At 43.1% G+C, this 20895-nt stretch overlaps 1 protein-coding gene across 1 annotated transcript; it reads left to right on the top strand.

Moving 5' to 3' along the window:
* The first annotated feature begins 4401 nt into the window (after positions 1-4401).
* DIPK1C (divergent protein kinase domain 1C) lies at positions 4402-20689 on the top strand. Its single transcript, XM_044426281.1, has 4 exons — positions 4402-4596; positions 12325-13002; positions 18286-18450; positions 20194-20689. Exons 1-4 carry the CDS (start codon positions 4402-4404, stop codon positions 20425-20427), a joined length of 1272 nt encoding a protein of 423 aa, XP_044282216.1. The 3' UTR covers positions 20428-20689.
* Positions 20690-20895: the final 206 nt, after the last annotated feature.

The raw sequence follows: 20895 nt of genomic DNA, 5'->3' as shown, positions 1-20895 counted from the left end.
CCACCTATTCAAACATGGTTTCACTAGAAAGAGGTCTGAAATGCAACAGGAATGCAATTAAACGTCTCTAGAAGAAAAAGATTCCCAGGAAATGATACTTATTTGATCCTTTATTTAAAACAAACAAAAGTTGCATGCAGTTAACAGCAGATGTACAGTACAATAAAAACAACCCAAGGAGTGACATTACCTATAGCAAATAAAGTAAAAACATCAAGAATCAGAACACCAACAAAAGAAAAGCAGCAGCAGACAAGGAAAACCAGAAAAGTCAAAAGAGAATCAGCTAGTCAAATGTTATATTCTGTCAGGGAGATTATGTAGATGGACTCTGATCAAGGTTCTGCCAAAAGCTGCTCATCTGGGGGCTGAGTGGATTTGTCTTGTTCAGGAGTTTTTGTTGTTCATACACATTTGTGTTTCTGGAACCCTTAGGATTCTCCTGAGTGGGCTGGTGCCTTTCTCTTCTTTCTCCAGTCGTTCCATCACAGTGGCACTGAGTTTGCTTATTGGCAGGCAATCTACAGGGATCAGAGGTTGAGACGCAGCAGTAACAGGTCTTTAATCGGGTCAGGAGAAAGAGCTACCAACACTGCCAATCTGTGTGAGCGATATACTGCTTCTTCCTTTAGCCTATGAAGCTTTGATTCCTCTACACTTCCCACTTATGAACACATATGCATTATTTAATTGCATATGTGAATTTAAATGCATTATTTAAATCTTTTAATGTTGAACAATCACATAAGTTTGTTGGAATCAACAGCCACAATACTACATAAAGTTGAGGAATACATCTTTGTTGCCTATGAAAATATAAAATCCATTCATGTCAAGCCTGCACAAGTGTAGCCTTTTGTATTTTCACAGGTTATGATGCACATTTATCCTTCCAAGACTTAAGCCACTGAACTGCCATAGCGATTACAAAAGGGCAATGTGCTTGAATCGAGCAGCTTGGTGAAACATGGCAACTGGTTCAGACCACAACATAACCCACATACAAGAGTTGAATATGGGCTAACTCTGGGTTCTTATTGATTTTTATTAATATAAAAATCAATATCATCTTAATATTGTTATCAATATTGTTATTGTCTTAACCACAAACAGCCTGTAAAGAGAACCTATGGTTTATTTTTCACTATGGTATTTTACCTTTGCTAGTGTTAGACAACCCACATTCACTATGGGTTTGTTTTGGGTTTTTTTACCTTTGCTCGGATTTTTACCTTTCCTGCAATAGCAGGAGCTGGACCCAATGGCCTTCATGGCCCCTTTCAACTCTGCTAATCTATGATTCTAGACAACCGATGGTTTGACAACCCACATTGAAACCATACCCAGCCCCTGCCTGAACCTAGTCAGTATGTATGGTTAGAAATCACCTTAACAAGAGGAAGCTCTGGAAGATTAAGGACTAGGCCTTTTCCTTCTGGGTGTGTTAAACCCCAACATCTGTTATTTCCACCCAGCAAGGGCGTTGCCCATGTATACACATCTGGAAAATAGCAGTTTGCAGATGGTTGTTCTAGACTAGGCCCTGACAAGGACCTCCCTGATGCTATTCAACAGATCAGGAGAGATCAGTACTAACCCAAACTTTTCCACAGGCCAAGAATGACAGGGATATTTTGCCTTCCTCCACAGGGTGTGACATGAGACATTTGCTTGTGTCATCATGTCACTCACTTGCTTGAGTGTGTGGGTTGATCTATGAAGGCTGATGAGGAAGTATTGGACTTGGTAGCCTCTTAGTTACTTATGTAAAATATTTAGATGCCACATTTATTTATTTATTTATTTTGAAAGCTTCTTCTCACCATATGAGTTTAAAGCTGAAATATCTGAGGAGGAAAGGAGTGAGCCTCCAGTCAGCTAACAGGCTATTCTGAAAAACTAACAAACAAAGCACCTCCAGCAATAAAACTGTTAGGAAAACAAACAGTGATTGAAAACCAAACAAAACTGTGTTAGAGGCAGCACTGAAAATGTCAGTGTTACAGTTCTCAGTCCTTACTGCTGCCATCCCTGTTATTCACAGTTGATATAATTTGCTTAATATTAAGGTGGCTGGTTTCTGGCTGGCTTAGCAGGCAGGCTGCTAATGGGAGCAAGGAATGAAAGGGCATGAAGAGGTTAGAAAAAGGCCCCCTGATTAGAGAGAGAAAAAGTGGCTTGTGATAAGGTTTCAGCCTCTAGGGCGTCTTAAGAGAGCATAGTAGAGCTTTTGTTTTCTGCTTCTCACTTCCATTCTTCTCACCAGCCTAAAGAAAGCTTTAGGTCTTGTGCATCATTTGCAGCATTTTTAATCTAGGTTTCTGTCTCCCCACCAGCTTTCCAGCAAAAGCCTTTTGAATGCCTCAGAAATTTCTTCAGCCCTGCATTGTGTGGTAAGGGATCTTTGTCAGGATAGCCTTTGAGAACAAAATGCTGTTTCCATTATGTTCTATCCATGTAGAAAAGGATCTCTGATGGGCCTGCGAACAAGATAAATGGTGTGTGCTTATCGGAGTCTATCTCTAATGCCAAACATTCTCCCACACTAGAGGCATTCAAGATGCAACTGGGCAGCCATCTGGGAGGGATGGTTTAACCTGGTGTCCTGCAATACTCAGGCCATTGGACCTGATGGCCTTCTGGCCATTTCCAACTCTACTATTCCATGATTCTAAAAGATTTTTTTAGGGAATGTCTGAATGTGATGCTATATTGGCACATACATCTCACCAGTGGTTATAATTTTGCTTCAGGCTCTGCCTCTGATTCTGTTACCTTTTTATTTGTTAAGGTTTCAACACCTGGAAGGTAATCTAATCCACCATTTTTAGAGCCAGCCCCCACTCTTTCCCTCTAATAACAGCATGGCATTGGTAGCCTATTTTACAAGGTTGTCATAAGGATTTCTGTGAGCCTGTGTGCAAAATACTTGGAACTTAGCAAAAGATGGATAGTGATTCCTGTCACTTCCTGCTTCCTGGTATCTTTCTTTCTTTCCTCCCTTCTTTCCAAGTTTATTTCTAAGGAGAAGCCCTGAGAATCACTGGAAGGCCCATGATGGAGCTCTAGTGCTGAAACAAGAAAGGTGGGTATGGATGGGGGACTGCTGGCTGCCACATATATTAAGGCTGTAACCCCAGCCATATTTACCTGGGAATTGGCCCAGGTCTGAATAAACACAGGATGGTGTTATAAAGGATTCTGGTCACCATGGAACGGTATGAGTGCTTCCTGCAAACCAATTTCATACAGATCTTGCACAGCCTTGTACCAGTAACACCAGCAACTGCTATCCTGGCTAGTCCCATTGTGAGAACACACAGCTGCACAAGTGATTTGGATGTTATTGGGGACCCAGTGTGACCGGCTTGTATGAAAGCAGCCCTTAACGCTTTGGAACGTAATGGAACTTAATGGGATTTATTCCCGAATAGACTCCTATAGGATTGTACTATAATTCACACTTTGGTTTGTTTTATTGTTTTCGTTTACATTGGAACAATTTGTGATTGGCATTTTCACTTATGCTAAAAGTGCTAATGATTAGGATTGAGAGAGAGAGAGAGAGAGAGAGAGAGAGAGATGAAAGGAAGAAGTGAACTTATAAAACGCAGAAAAGGAGGAAAAACGAAGTATGAAAAGGTTGAAAGAAACGTGGACGGAAGTTATACTCATGTGTATATAAGCATGACTTTAAAATGTGTATATTTGTTCTGGGAAGCGCACTCGGGGCGTTAGAGCGTATTGGGATAGCTAACTGGGATAGCTAAATAGGTTCAGCCTTCTTATTTCCTGCCACACGGAACGAGCCACATACTCCAGGGCAGGGGAACTGCCTCTTCGAAAGTGCCAATCAGCCCCCTAGATTCAGACGAGGCACAAGCATCCCTCGCTTCCTTCCTTCTGCTATGTGAAAGTTTGCCGGGGAGCTGCCCCCGAACCGTCCGGGGACGCAGCAGACAAAAGAAGGCGGAACTACGTGGCTTCCCGCGGCACAGGCAGCGGCGAGAGGGCTCCCCAGCGCCCAGCGCCTTGGCAGTGCGCGCTGAAGCACGAGCCGAGGCGCGCGTCCTTGCTCGGCGGCGCGGGGCGCTGGGACCCCGGGGCCGGGCAGCGCTTCCTCGCCTGCCGCTGCTCTCGGCCGCCCATCGGGGCATGGACGTGGCAAGCGCGGCGCTGGCGCGAGCCGTGCCCAAGCCTCCGCGCTCTCCTCTGAACACGCCGGGGGAGCCCTCGACGCTGGGCTGGAAGCAGCCCGAGGCTGTCCGGCGCCGCTGATGGATCCCGCGCACTCTCGTCCTCCTCCTGCCCGCCGCCGCCGCCGCCGCTGCTGCTCGGGCTGAGCGGGCACCGCAGCAGGTACCGGTGGCTGCAACAGCCGGGACGCCTTACCTTCGAGGGATGCGCAGCCTCAAGCGCCTGCTGCGAGCGAGGCTGGGCTGCAGCCGGCGAGGCTCCGTGGCGCTCTGCTCCTGCTGGGCTGTAGGGGGCGTCTTCCTCCTCCTCCTCCTCCTCCTCCTCTTTCTGGCGCGCGGTGGCCTCTTCTTCTCTGGACGCTGCACGGACGAGCAGAGCCATAGGATGCTGGAGAGGCTGGTAGGTGGCGCTGCAGAGGAAGTGCGGCTTGGGGCGGTGGGGTACCGGCTCGTGGGTCGCATGGCCAGGCAGGCTAGCAGGCAGCACACCGGAGGGTGTCCTTAACATTCGCCCCGAAGGGGACACCGATTTGCATAAAATACGTGTGGTGCTGGTATGCAAATACCAGAATGCTTACTGTAAGCTAAATGGAAGTGGGGTACATCTCCCCCACATGCAGAAGAGTGTGTGACGTCCTGTTCAGACTGTTGCCTTGGTGTTGTTGATGAGCAACTTTAAGCCTCACCTCTGAAGAGTTTCTGAGGTTCCTTGCCTTTCAGCTGGCCTTGGACTGACCATTTCTTCAAATGAGAACTTTCCTGTAAAAGAGCTCATCAGGCCACCTGGAACATTGTGAATCCTGGCAGCAGCAGATGTTAGCATTATTATTTTTTTATTTTTTTTTATTTTTCTGATTTATATCCTGCCTTTTTCCTACAAAGGGCTCAAGGCAGCTTACATCATTCTCCTCCTCCATCTTACCCCACAACAAGAACCCTGTGAGGTAGGTTGGGCTGAGAGTCTGTGACTGGCCCAAAGTCACCCAGTTGGCTCCATGGCTGAGCGGAGACTCGAACCCAGATCGCCTGAGTCCCAGTCCCGTCCTCTTAACCACTATACCACACTGGCTCTCACATTAAACTTTCCCTCTGCAGTCTCTTCCAAATACTGGGTTTTCAGGTGTGCTACAGGTGTTCTTTTACTTATATATTGGTAGTTCTCTTTTAACCCTTTCCCTTCAAGGAATTTACCCCATCCCTTATCTTCATAACAAGCCAGGCTGGTAGGCTAGGCTGAAAAGGGATTTAAACCTTAGACACCTAGTTCCTCATCTGACACACTCTGATCACAACAGCATGGGAATGGTACTTGTAGACAAGGCTTTGATTGTGCAAGTGCCTTGCCTTGTTCACAGAATTTTATGGGGTGAGTTTGCCCTGGTGATATCACCTCCAATTTGTAGGGCTTCCTATTTCCCATAGCTTTTTACCAGAAGAAAGGAACAAAAAATGAATTGTTGCACAAGGCCTTTTGATTTGCAGTGCTAGAAGGCCTCTATCTGGAAGAACCCACATTCTCTGATGCAGACTGAGCTGAAGTTGGACTCAGTTTCCATTTCAGAGTTCAGGCAACACCCTGGTCCTTTCCACGTAGGAAGAAATCCCCCATGACTTCACTTGGAGCTTCCTCTCACATATGTGCACTGAATTGCAATTTGCAACATGTTCCTGTAGGAGTATGTTCTGCTAAATGTCAATGGCTGCAATTCTATGCATACTTCTTATTTATTGGATTTATATTCTGCTTCCCCCCCCCCCCACCATGAACTCAAAAGCAGTTTACACAATCCTCCTCCTCTTGCTCTCAAGCTTATTCCCACAAAAGCCCTGTGAGATAGGTTGGGCTGAGAGTCTGTGACTGGCCCAAAGTCACCCAGTTGGCTCCATGGCTGAGCGGGGACTCGAATCCAGGTCGTCTGAGTTCCAGTCCCATGCTCTTAACAACTATACCATGCAGGCTCTCAATACATACAGGATTCTGTCTTATTGAATGTAGTAGTATTTAACTATTGAGTAAGCATGCATGGATGCGAGCTGCTGTTATTAGGGTGATTAATGGAGAGCAGAGGTTGAGGAAGATATGCATGTTACGTTCTGGTGCACCAAACAAGAGAGTCTTGTACAGTCACTCTGCTAATTGTGGAGAAGCAGCAGTCTCACTGGGGACTACTGGGGGGTGGGGTAGAATCCTCTCAACCCCCAGCGATCCCTTGTCCTCAGTAGTCAGGGAAGAGAATTTAAACCTGCCCTGTCCTTCAGCACTGAGGTATGTGTGTGAGGGCAGGGGAGAAGAGTGTGTTATTGCTCTTCTCATTAAAAAATCTCGAGTAGTTTTGGTGTATGTGTGTAGGTGTGTGTTGGGGTGTGTGTGCATATGTGGATGGTCCCTGGTTCTCCACCTGACACTGAATGTGAGCCTCAGTACTAAGGAAGTTTGGCACCCCCGTTTGAAACAGCCTGGGACCAAACATATCTCAGGAATGGGCTCTTCTTATAGGAAACTGCCCTAGATCTGTGCTTAGCTTCTGAGGCTTTCCTCATTATCCTTCCTTCGATGAAAGGAAGTGGATTTGATGAGGACAACTCTCGCCCGCTCTTCGCCCACTTTAAAACAAGCTCTTAAGATCATACATGTGATTTCCTCCCTCATCGCTGTACTTTTGCTAGTCCCGTACATTGCTAGCAGCACAATATTCCTTTCTGTAAGCCACTCAGAGAAGTCTGAGCACAGCCTATTGCTTGTTGTTTTCAATGATGTTCCATCCCTTTACAGTTGTTGGATAATAGCCCATTGCCTGGAAGACAACCTTGTTGGAGGAAATAGCTGGACCCATACTCACAGCCTCATTTTCTTTCCCAGTCAAGGAAGGCGTGTGCGTCAGGAGAAAAGGAATGCACTGTCTTGAAAAAATAAAATAGGTTTCCACTTTGTTCTGCTATGGGGTTGCTGTGCAGTGGAGTACAACACAAACAAGAACAGGAGAGCGCAATCCTAGAACAGTAAATGGCATGGTAACATGCTGTCCCCAATTTATTCCACACCATGTGATTTCATTCCTGTTCCTCCATGGGCTGTGCCATAGTTAATGGATTGCTTTCCGTCAATGCTCATTTGTGTCCCATGGATCATAAAGGACCAGTCTTTTGAATAGCCATTAATGGGAACCACCGAACACTTGATCTCATGAATAGGGGATTTGTGAATGCGTTGGCATGAAAGGCACCAGGAGACGAGCACTCCATGCTGATGTAGGTTTGCCGGTGCTTTTGGGAAACAAGGAAAGATGCCAGGCTGAGGCTGCTGATTAAGGAAAATAATCTGCTGCTTGCAAAGCATTCCCTGCTATGGCTGTCATTTACACTTTTAGGCACCAGTCACTGAGAATTAAATAAGACAGAGTGCTCAGCTGCTGAGACTAACTGATAAAATATTCTGAAGGCAAACAGAAGAGTTAGCATTTCCTAGCCTAGTGGATTTTAAAGACGAGTGGAGGCTGGTCAGCTGGAACATCTGTAGACCATATCTATCTCTTTGCAGTGATGAAAGATAATGTACTATTTTAGAGTAGCTTTAGGAAGAAAGATTTGTTCCATATTGTCTGTGATATATACATGTACAGTGTATTTATAAAGTAGAAAAAATATTCCAACATTTCCCACACTTTGGCCTGTGTGTTGTTACTGTTGTTTTCTCAATCATGTAAGAATAATAAAAACCTTTCTTCGCTACTAGTAGAAATTCACTACTACCCTTAAAATGTGCCTTCAGTTGAAAGGCATAGACTATCCACCCTCTGTACATACGGTTTAAACCAGAATACCTGGATGTTAAAATGAATGGCTTTTTGGTTTGAACTATGACTTGCAAACATTTTCAGACCAAATACTGTATGTTTGCGTTTCACAATAATGTTGAAAGGAATCGTTTGTTAGTTTACACAGGGAATAGGAAGGGTTAAACAGTGAGCCACATTCTTTTATTTGTAAATGGCTTTTGTTAAATGGGAAAGAAACCGTAAAGGAAATTAAATAATCTATTATGGTAGCAAGATATTGATGACTATAAATTTCTCTGTGTTCTGCATAATAAACAAAGACAAATGATCTACTGCAGCCTTGCCAACTTCTTGAAAGTAGTAAGAGAGTGAATACTTCTCTTCCAACAGGCAGCTGCAAAGCTTGGAAACCTCTGAGATGCAGAATATTTTCCATTTCCTCCAGAGACATGCTGGAGCTCCAAAATACTTTGGAGGTATCTGACATAACTTTGAGAATCCCATTTGCACTGTTCCCTTTGGCCTGAAGCAGAACCATTATTTACAGCCTTATCCACAAACCAGATAAATCAGGCTACTGCACTTGAATCCAGCCTATCCCATCCTATTGCATCTGAAGGAGCTAAATTGTCTTATGACCAAACAGACCCATTTTCCAGTCAATCCATGGCCAAACAGCTTGTTTGCAGCCCAGGTCGCAAAGCAGTTAAACAGGGTAAATGCTTTGTATTTTGGATGATCTCTCTGCGGGTGTGGGTGGCAGTTTTTAGTAAAATATTTTGATTCTTTGTTGCAGGACCTCTCTACTCAGAAGTTAGTCCCAGTGAGATCAGTTAAATATGTTTATAGGATCACAATGGTATATCAGAATCCTATGTGTATCTACTCAAAAGTAAGCCTTGTATAGCATTGTAGCCTGTATTTCATTTACATGCTGAAAAGTGGATAAAAACAAAGGCAAAGGGGGCACCAGCCATTATTACAATGGGAATTGGATTGTTTTAGCAATTGGTTCTAAAAAGATACTGTATTCTGAAATTTACTTATATCTGCCATGTTGCACTACTTGCATCTGTGACTGGCTTCAGGCAAAGTCAGTGTTACTATTTAAATCCAGGTTTTATGTGTCCACACACAGATGTTTGTACAGGCACTCACAAAGTAGCATTTACCATTGTGTACATTACTTTACACACAGCCATTTGGTTTAGCCCCAGGCTCTCATGACCTTGGAAGACCTCTAAGAATCTGGATACTAGCAATGTATGCAGATTTGATTCCTGGAATGGCCTGGAACCGTGTCTTAAATTTGCTTAATTAATTACTTGAAATTTGCTAGCTGTGATATGACATACAGTAATGTTGTCAGGAAAACAAATAGAATACCAGAGTTTGTATAGTGCTTGCTAAAGTAAACATTCCAGAAGCGAAAGACAAAATGTTTAAGGTAGCTTTGCACTAGTGGGAAGGAGTTCTGCTCATGCAAGGCAGGGCACCCCAGACTCCCCACTGCAGTCTGCTGTCCTCTCCCCACAAACCTGCTCCTCAGCAGTGAGGGCACTCTGAAATAGCATGGGATATGGTACACGAGGCTACAGTGTGTGGGAGAGTCAGTGAAACTTGACTGCTCTGCCCTGCTTGATGGAAGTGCTTCCCATTAGTACAAAAATACTACTGGGTGCACTTTGAGATCTTCCAGATGTGTTCGACTGGAATTCCCGCCAGCACAGCTAATTGTAAGAGATAAAGGCAGTTGGAGTCCAACCACATCCGGGGGACCACATGTTTCCCATCCTTACTAGAGAACATATTAAGACTCTTTGGAAGTCATGGCTTCAAGACATCATCATGGGCAATAGTCTATTTAATTCCTTTAGAACATTTACTTACCTATTCTCATTTAACAAATTCCAAATTATAAAACAACAATATCGTTATGCAAGGACAGCAATATTTAAACAAGTTAATGATTGGGAAAAGCCAGGGCAAGCAAGGAAGTTTTTAATAACTGGTGAAAGCACATGATGATTGGTACCCTGAGTCTTATAGAAGGGAGGTCATTCTAGAAGGAGGGGAACAGCACAGAGGCAACCCATTGTTGTGTTGCTGCAAGACAGGATTGTGCAGGAAACAGCAAGGTCTCCTCTGAAAATCATAGTGGTCTAACACATCCAAATAAGGGGAGACAGTCCATCAGGTAACTTGTCCTAGGCTGGTATGCCAAAGTTCTAACCAAGTTAGGAAAGGAAATACTAGTTATTTTATGCATTACTTAGCTGACTGATCATGAGGTAGCTATTTAATTGATGTTTTGTAAATTGCATAGGAAGGCTGATACCAATTTCAGCAGAACTTTGGCCAGCTGTCGAGACCAGGGACAGTATGTAATTGTGCCCCATGTGTTCATAGGGGGAGGTTACCAGTTCCTCATCCAACTAGGAATGCAGCTAAATGCTAATTTCTGGAATAGCATTCTGGAAGTTGGAATAGCAACTTGCAAAATAGGTCAGTGCAACTTGCAGGAGGTCCCACATGTGCTAGTTGTGGTGCAATCAAATGAGCAGAAAAGAGGTGGCAGACTGGATACTGATGCACTTGAAAATACAGCTGGCTCATCTTGGGACTACCGCAAACAGCATCCCATGAGGGAGAGATTAGGCTTGGTCTCTCTTGTTTAAATTAGTCAGCTTTGGAGGCACACAGGGCTTCTCCTAAACCTTTAACCAGGAGGCACTCGTGTGAAAGCAGCTCCAAACCAGCCATCTGGGACAGTTTTCAGAGGTGTTCTAATATAATTCAGCAACTCAAGCAAAACATCCAAAAGGTTCACTCAGCACTTGAAAAATATAATATACTATCTGTAGTTGGACAGACTGGAATTGCTGCTACATTTTCAGTCTTCCACTCAGAACCCATTGGCAGAAACCTGGGAATGGGTAATTGGCCTGGAGAGGCCTGAGAAAGGCCCGGGAGAGTTATGTTTTCTAGGGTCCAACATTTTTCAAGGAGCCTGACCAAACATAGTGTAGGAAAATGATAGCTGTAGGAAAGTGGGTTTGGGAAGATAGAGATGGAAGCCGGTATCACTCAACCATCTGTCTGTGTGGTTTTATGCATCTTTTGCCCTAGCCTGAAGCAGTGATCATCTTCTCCAGAGATCTGTTCTGAATAGCCTTTGCAGCTGCACTTCTGCAAGGTCTGTATGGACATACTGCCTACAGCCCAGATGGAATGTGCAGACTGCCTACAGTCCAAAAAGTGGAGAAATGGAAACAATTATGAGTGGAGGAAGGGGCCATTAGGGGAAATTCTTGCATTTATTCCTTGCATACTTTAGAAGTGACCTCCTCCTCCTCCTCCTCCTCCTCTTGCTTGGTTTCTCAGTCATGAATTTCAGAACACACAGGCCATTCCAGTATATTCATATGTTTCTCTTATGAATACTTCTGTACTTTTGTCAGTGGATGTCCAGTGATTTATGACTATAATGAAGAGACTTCCTGGCTTTGCTGAACAAACATGTTGTTGCAATTGTTTTGAAACCTTGCATATTCTCAGTTTGGTAGATAACGATTGACCTAATGCTGCTCCATCGCAGAATGAACAGTGGGCAGGCTGAAATTTCTGCCCTGAATCGGGTTTGGTTAAACCAACAGTAGTATGTTCACTGGCTTCAGTGGAGCCTTCCTTTCTCTTGCTGTCTTCTTGCTTCCTGTCTCTTATGACACAGGTCCTGTGTAAGCACCCAGGGTGCCGCTATCATTTTGCTTCTGTTTACATTTGTCAGTGCGATTCATTGTGGTACACACTTGTATGGTTTTTGCTAGATCGTTTTAGGTGCAGCAGAAGAAATTATGGTGGGCAGGGGAAGCAGGGGTTCAATCAGCAGGCTTTGACTTGCTCTCTGGATGGTGATTTGGACCCTTAACCACAAGGGCACATAGCAAATGCATTAGACCCAAGCCAGTGACCTGCTGCTACACCACCTTAGTGTGGTTGATAGGAATCTGAACCCAGCACTCCATATTCAGAGCAAAAGCACAGGGACTGAATTACTGAGCCACAATATACTGGCTCTTGTTGGCAAAGTGTGCCAGATGCAAAGCTCCAAGCATAAGCCGCCTAGGAAGACTTTTTTCCTCCAGTTCTTCAGGAAAAACAAACAGTAAATATGGCAAACAATTCCCTCAAACCTGCCCCCTTCTCTGTGTTAGTCTTCTGTCTACCACAAATGGAAAATATATTTTAAATATGAAACTCCTGAGGTGATTCTTCTTCTCCCCACTTCTCAAGGTGACTGTAAATGGCAGCTTTTGACTATCAAATGTGTATTGATTTCCATCTTTCTCTAGTGTCTTGACTACAGGACAGGAGCTTTGACAGGGGACCTTTGTGAAGACTTGTGTGTGGAACAGAAATTGATATACAAACGTTGCCTTTATTATGACAGAGGTAAGAAGGTCATCCAAGCTGACTGGAGAGGTCGCCCAGTGATCCTGAAATCAAAAAATGAAATATTCTCTAGCTACCACCACCTCAGCTTTCTGGAGGAAATGGAATCACAGGGTATTCCAGAGGCAGAACTGCTTCTTATGGTTGCATTGGAAATCAAGAGTGTTCTGGGCTTAGAACTTCCCAATAACACTATGGGACCTTTGTGGACAAAGAGAAGAGGTCCACACTGGAAAGCACAGCTGGCTAGTATGTGGTCCTTACTCCAACAAGAAGAATATATTTATTTTAGTGTCTTGCAAGATTTTAGTAAACATGTCCTAAGGGTCATTGGCTCTTGTGGCCATTTCTATGCTGTGGAGTATTTGACAGCTGGACATGCTTGGCACAAAACTCTCTTTTCTGTTGAAGAGGCTGTTGGTACCTCCTTCTCTGGAATTAAAAGCAAAGCTAAGGCCATCACTGAAATTGCCATCAGCTTTCTGGATATGGTAAATCATTTTGACAATGACTTTTCTCACCGGCTTCATCTCTGTGACATCAAACCAGAAAATTTTGCCATCAGAAATGATCTGACGGTAAGTTAGGACCCCAACCTTTGGTGCCTCAGCACAATTCTATAAATAACTACTCAGAAGTAAGCTCCACTGAATATGGTGGACCTTATTCCCAGCTAAGTGTATAGAGGATTGCAGCCTAAGTGTATAATTCAGGATGATTTATCAAGTCTAATAAATAATTGCTAAATAATATAATTCATTCTCATAACTGAAGTTGTGAACACAGATAGCATTCTATTTATAACCAAAGGGATCTTATCTTCTTTTTTGTTGATATAATATATGCAAAGAGTTGTGGACGGAGGGGCTGTAGAGAATATACTATGTATGTGAAAGGTCCCAGGTTTGATCCATAGCATGTCCAGGTAGGACCAGAAAATTCCCAACTGAAACCTGGGTGAGCTACTGCCATCAGCATCAGCAATACTGGGTTACATCAGCCAGTGGTCTGACTCATTTAAGACAGCTTCCTATATTCCTGTATTTAGTGGCCTTGCAAATTTGGGTGCTGAACCTTCATAATGTTTCAAGTTACACTGTATGAGTCTTGCATTATTATGAGAGTGCATCTTAGTTCCTGTGTAGCACTACAGTCTGAGTGATGGGTTTCTTGAATCTGCAAGCCGTGTGTCCAAATCAAATGATAATGATGGACAAAACAAATGGATTTTGCATCAAAATATTGCAAGGTTCTTCAGGGTGCTCCAGTGTTCCAGCCAACAGCCATGCCCTGTTCTCCATTCCACTGCCTCATCCTCCCATTCATCCAGAACCTTCTGCAATTAATGAATATGCTCAGTCTTCACTGAGTTGTTGGGGAGCTGAATTTCTCCTGTTTCCCTATTTAATACTGCAAATCTTAGAATTTCTCCAAGCCATGTTATATCCTGTTGTGTAGTGGATGGTACCATTAATGGCAATGGGAGGACTGTGTTTCTTTTAAGAACAGGCAATAGAATCTGCACCACAATGTTGTACTGTGGTGTACTTGTGTTTTTTTAGCCAGTCCACCATGTCCTCCTCTGATGATACTTCATTCTATTATTTATTTTTATTTATTTATTAAAACATTTCTATGCTGCCCCATTCGCCGAATCCTCGGGGCAGCTCACAACATAAAATTAAAATACAAGAAATAACAATATAAAATAAGTTGCCCTGGCCAGATAAAATAAGCAAATAATATTAACAATTAAAATGACACTTAAATATTATCCTTCTACCTCTTTTTTTTTCTGGCCACCACAAGAGCCAGGGAGAATTCCATGGCACGCAGCATGCTCAGCCCTCATCCTGTCATTGTGTAAAGATGACTTGGTGCACATCAGAAAACTTTGTAGTTCCCACAAACCTGCTGAGACCTCTCTAGTGAATGGCTTGTCCCGGTCTGGCTATGATAGCAATGGTACTTGCAGCCCCAAAAGTGGAAGTAGAGGTACCAGTGATGGTTTATGATGACTTCATCATCATCGTGGAGCTGTGTGAGATACAAATCCTAGCCTTGAGCATCTTCTAGAAGTGTGGTAAAATATAGTATTTATTAGTGCATTGCGTTTATATCCCACCTTTCTTCCTCTTGCAAGGAACCCAAGGTGACTAGTCCCTCTCCGTTTTTTTTTTATCTTCAGAACTACAATCCTTATGAGGCTGAGAGGGAGCAACTGGTCCAGAGTCACCCAATGAACTTTATGGCCAAATGGGAACTAGAACCTGGATCTCTCAGGTTCCCAGTCTAGCACTCTCACATCCACACCACACTGGCTCTCCTTGGGCCAGCTTTTAGTTTATCCAGAGGAAGAGTATGGGTGGTAATTACACTGGATTTCCAGACAATGGGGGGAGGGGGCATGCTTGAAACCGAATAAGGCTTGACACTGCTGGTTTTGTTTTAACATGTCAAAAGTCTTGGGGAGAGGTGGAATAGAAACCCAGCTAAGTACTGACCTTAGCTGGATGTTTTTGTAGGGCACAGTCTTCTGTAGAAGGGTCTTCAAATCATGCTTTCAGTTTAACTTGGGGCAAATTAGTTTCTCCCTGTAGAGTGAGAAACGTTCATTAGCACAGCTGCCAACCGAGTATTAAGTATACGCATAGAACTTCACACTTGGAAGTGCTGTGCAAAGGTTAAGCATGCAGTGAATTAAGCAATATTTCCCCCCTCTCATTTATTTTGATGTTTATTCAGGTGCATAATTAGAACCTAGGGAATGGGTGGGAAGCAGGAAAAAAGAAAGACACACCCGAATTTGAATTATAAAGTGAAGTAGAAAGGATTTGTTCTGGGTCATTTTGCTTAGCCAAATTCAGCATGATTGCTATGTACCTCTACTTGATATGACTGAGTAGCCCATGATCAGACAAGAACACAGAAGATGTTGGCAGAGGTTTTCACAAAGCACTGCAGGCTCTTCCCTAGTGTTGCTGTACAACTGCATGATCCTGCCTACAGGTGTCCAATCCTTGTATATACATCTGATTGGCATGTGCCAAGAGTAGCTGAAAACTATACTGCACCACTGGAGGAATAAGGATACTCAAATGGAGAGCAAATACAAAAACATGTTCAACCAAACTCTTAGAGTCATCAAACATGCCATTTATTCCAAACTTCAAGGCAGTATGTGCAGGGTAGCATTTGGATGGGACCAGCAGTTGTGAGGCTAATCCTACAGAGAAGATAGATTTCTGGAGGGGAGAAAAAGAGGAGAGGACTGAAACAGAGTGGCAAGTCAGCATGGGGCAGAGGGAGAGGGAAGAAAGGCTACTTTCTAATAAGGAAACAGGAGAGGAAAACGGGGTCAGACATTTGAGGGCCCGACAGTGGCAGAGATAGGAACCCAAAATGCTGCTAACTTGGCCTGCAGGTGCAGAGAGTACCTTGCTGGAAGTTAGTAGAGAGAAGAGGACAAGGGAGAGGTAGGACTGAAAATTAAATGTTACTTATCCAAAAGCAATTATTACACAATCCATTCCTAGTTACCCCAAGGATTCTTCATTTGAGCAGTGTAGGTCAGGGTGGAACAAAATCATTTGACATTGCTATTATTGAACAACTGAGAGTTGCAAATCCTCACCAGTCTACCCATAGATATTCCAGTAGGGCTGGGCTGACCTTCCACTGGTTCCTGGCTTATGGGGTAAGTTACTTAATTGTCCTTGAAACTTAGGCAGCCCAACAATGGTTGAGGCCTTTTGACTTTTCATTGACTCAGGAGAATAAGCAAAGATTTCACTTCTGTCTAAAAGGCCATGATGGGGGCTCATGGGCAGGCAAAAGCCTCTTCTAGATCCTACATAACCAAACAGAAAAGGAATAAAAATGGAGGGCTGGTGGAAATGAGAACTTGGGGAACAAAGGTATTGCAAAAATGCGTAAGATTTTCATCCCATTTTGTTTTGCATTTGATATTATATAGCAAAAAAAATGCACAATGAAAAGGGCTTGCAAACTTCCATGAGTGGGGGATCCCAAGTGCACAATAAATGCTTTGAGCAGAGAATCCTTTGATGCCATAAAATCTTATGCTGATTCACAGGAAAATGAGTGGCAAAGGTGGTGTGATAGCTCAGCCACGAGTGAAGAAGCATACATAGGAAGGAAACCTGCCACATTAACTCAGAGTCACAAGTAACATCATTTCACCATTCGTACTAATTAAACGCACAGAAAATATGTGGTTGGAAGGCAAATATACCAAGACCATATCTGATTTTTGGAAGCTCATATTAATATAAATGCCCGATATTTTCTTTTGTATGTTTATGAAGGGTTTTTTTGCTTTGTTTTGTTGACTCCTGTTTGGTACACAGCTGGATCCTGAGGTGCCACACTAGCTGCCAGTTTTTCCAGTCAGACTCATTCCTGCAACAGCTAATAAAATGGCCACTACATGATTAGAAAAGATCATAGGCTGTTATTCTTTTAATTGAATGTATGAGTGTTTTCTTGCACAGATATGAGAATTTACATAAAGCTTTTGGAAAATCTGCATAACATTCCTAATATTCCCAGGTTGGGCATCTTATGTACAGAGCATAAAATTTGGCCCATGATTTATTTCTGGCCTCATTATATGCATCCTAGCAAACAAAACAAAAAGCGGAAGCTGGAAACACTTTCCAGTGGAACTTCTGAACAATATAGAAATTCTAAGAAGTTATGGTGTGCTCCTGAATATATAAAAAATGAGATGTGTTTCTTATATTGCTTGCATGAACTTGTGAAAGGCCCTAGGGTATGTTACTCTTCTAAGCTTCCTAAGAAGTCTTTGAAAAATGCTTGCAGTGATAGGTCTGTGGCAGAAATGAGAGGGCCATTTGAAAGGCAGGACTTTCTCCATGTCACTCAGACTGCTGTAGGTTTTAAGCTGCTTTTTCTTCTCCAGCTCCTTTTGATGTTGCTATTTTCAAGTGAAAAGAGCACTCACAAAAGCATGTTGTATTGACAGCTTAGGGACTCCAATTCACAGTCGACATAAAAGAAACATCCATTTGGCAAGCAAATATCATTAGTAGCTGCATCAACTCCTTTTTCCAGGAGGTCTCGGAGGGCACAATCTTGTGCAAGTTTAGTCTGAAAAAAAGACAACTCCCAGCATGCCTGAGTCAGCATAGCTAGCTGGGGCAAGCTAAGAAATGTAGGCCCCTTACCTGTCTAGACATGCATAGGATTGGGCCTTTAGGTTATGGGATTGAGCAGAAACCCCACCATGCCAGTGGAATGCCAGATATGTTGCTGTCGTGGCAATTAGAACAGCAGAACACTTCCAATAGGTTGGTGGAATATAGATGTTTCCCCTCTTTCCTCTGCTTATGCAGCTATCAACATTTTGTTGCGAGGTTGAAAAGTTGTGCTTTATAAAAAGTATGTGCTGTTTCACTGAGCTGTAGGAAGCATCCGTTTCCTGCTGGACAGCTCCTGTAATGCTCCTAGTTTTGAGGAAATGCTTAAAAATGAGACTGGTTAGAATCAAAGAAACAGAATTTACATCCTCATAGAGAATCACTTCCATGGTTAAGGAGACTTGAACTAAATAGTGCTGTGCCTGGCATTTTCTCATCTCCCAGAAGATCTGACTTTTTTTCCTTTTGCACAAAAGTCATGGTTGCATTTTTCTTTCCAGCCCTGGATGGCAGAGCTCATCAGCAAAAGCTCTTCCAACTTGTAATTTCTAATTTTCTCCTCTATTTATCCTGGAATGCTTGAATCAGCAGTCTCGGGACTTGGAAGCAGAGAAGTGGCCATGTGCACTGTGGTTCACCTCCAAGTATGTCACCTTGACTGCATGATTCTGGTTGCAGGTAGTCGCTATTGATGTAGATATGGCTTTTTTTGAACCTAAAATGAGGGACATCCTTGAACAGAACTGCACAGGAGATGAAGACTGCAATTTTTTTGACTGCTTTTCAAAGTGTGACCTGAAGAGCAGAAAATGTGGAGCCCAGAGAGCCAATAACAACCTTCAAGTGAGTGGCTGCCGGTTTGTTTATTACGGGATGCATGATTTTTCTTTAGAATATACTCTACAGTGCAAATTAAAATGAATGATCCTATGAGAATCCCTAAAGGATTGCTTGAAGATGCATTTGGGTCACTTGAGGACCGCAGCCCTGAATGGTGATTTTCATGTCCAAATGACTTTTCTCAGATCAAGTCACTATGTCAGAACAGAGGAGTCTGCCTTTTGCCGAATTCCTCTGGCTTGGTATTATCAGTACCAATTGGCAGCTGCTTTCCAGTGTTCCAGACAAAAATCTTACCCAGTCCTGAGTGGCGTCTTGCATGGACTGATGAATAGATCCATTCCAGTAAATTTTGTCCCAGCTGTCCTCAGTGCTGGGTTTATGTAGGACTGCTCTTTCAAAATGGTATCTTATCTTGGTATATGTTTCCGGTGTGCTTGTGAGAAAGAGAAAGCATGCTCTAAGTGCAAGTTTGCTTATGTTGTACATGGTCAGTCTGTGACATTAGAAAACCAGTATGGCTGGCACAAAGAGAAGGGCATTCCCTTCCTCATTGGTCTCTGTTTTGTCTTGATTGGGTGTGAGGTCCACACAGTAGGAAGTGCTGGCTGGAGTATTCTTCTATAAGAAACTATTGTTCCAGTCCACAGACTTCAGAGGCTTGTTGGGTGCAGATAACTGATAGAACTGTGTGTGTACCTTACACACACATCATGAAGTTTCATGAAGCTTGCTCTTCACATGGAAATAAGTCTCACTTCTGTTGCCTTGGAAATGCAACCTCCCCACATGACTGCACCCTTTCTGTTACTTGTTTACTTGCCCCTCCCATGGCCTGAGGGTGGTGATCTTACATCATAATCTCCATTACATTTATTTACTTATTTAGGAAGCTTCTATGCCGCCCCATTTGCCGAAGCCTCGGGGCGGCTCACAACAATAAATAAATTGTTTATCTGGAAGAGACTCTGCCCTCAGTTAAAGAGATGCTTAGCTAAGATGGCTGCCCTATCACCCCTGAGTAGAATACACAGAGGAAAGGTTTGTTGGTAGCCAGAAGCTCTAAAGGCGTACATCAGGGGTGGGCAACTTGTGGCCCTACAGATATTTTGACCCACAATTCCCATTATCTCTCCCTACTGGGGTGCAGGCTAGGAATGATGGAAGTTGTAAGACAAAACATGTGGATGGCCACACGTTGCCCGCCTCTGACCTAAAGTATAGTTTCCTTTAAAAGGACATCCACTTTCCTCCAAAGTCCATTACAATTCTCAGCAGAGCTTCTGCAGTTGAGGTTGAGAGCTTTCTATTTTTTTAGAAGAGGAAAATGAATTTGTTTGCCCCAAACAGTTTGATTTATGTGTTTAAATCTTCTTTCCGCTGAAATTTGGTCCTGTTGTGGATATTTCGAAAGTATGTTGGAACTTCCTGCATTCATTGTTTCTTTGATTAGGACAAGTCTGCTGGAGATCAACATGCTGGACATTGTCACAATGGCACCTGTCCTGGCACTGCTGAGCAAGGTGGCACATTGATCTGGCCTGGAATGATGGCCATCTTCTTGACATTTCCTTATTACAAGAAGTATGGCAGATCACGTGCTGTATTTTGTTGTCTGCTGACTCATTCTTCTGTCCAAATAGGTTGTCTACCTTTGTAAAATCATTCTGTGTGAAGTGTGGTGGAACTGGAAAACTGTGGAACGTATGACTTCTAAAAGCAAGATTTTTTTCCTCCCTTCCACAGGTCATCTGTGATAAAATATTTCGGCCCTGGTTCTCTCTAAACCTCAGAGGATCTGCCATCTCCTTTCCCCTGCAGCTGCAGTTACAAAAAGCAGTTCATGAATGTGCAGAATCAGGAAGCAAAGATACTGCTGCGCATGTCCAGAGCACTCCTCCAGATTCTCTTTCTGAGTTATACCAGTTGCTCCGAGCCAGCCAAAAGGAACTTCAGAAATCTCATCAAATCCGCCAATGATTAGTATTCAGTGAAGAATAAACTTCATTTCTGATTCCATTCAAATGAATTCATTTCTACTTATTGACTTTTTACTAGGCTTTTGAAAACCATGATTGCAGATATAGTGTGTATACTATTAATACTCACTGAAATGTGAAAATGTTTTCTTTGGACTCTGTTGTCACTTAGTTCCTGAACCCATGTTGTTTACACACATGCCCAATATTTTGCATTATATTGTTTATCTAAAAAGCAGTAGCATATTTCCACACTAATGTGCCATCATGGGGTTGAAAACATTTAAATTTCAAATGTGCTTTGAAGGCTGACAAATAGAACCACTTAGCAAATTAAAATATGAGATTAGGGATGGGATGGGAACAGTGAATATTTTATTCTGTGGTGATTGTGCCATCTAAGATCTTTGTTAGCAAGAAGCTGGAATAGATATTTGAATAAAGGATAATTTTAAAACAAGCTTTTGCA

Source organism: Varanus komodoensis, unplaced genomic scaffold, assembly GCF_004798865.1.
Source record: "Varanus komodoensis strain SLA01 unplaced genomic scaffold, ASM479886v1 scaffold17, whole genome shotgun sequence".
Classification (NCBI taxonomy): domain Eukaryota; kingdom Metazoa; phylum Chordata; class Lepidosauria; order Squamata; family Varanidae; genus Varanus; species Varanus komodoensis.
The sequence above is the reverse complement of the archived record's forward strand: the minus strand, read 5'-3'. Positions and strand labels throughout refer to the sequence as shown.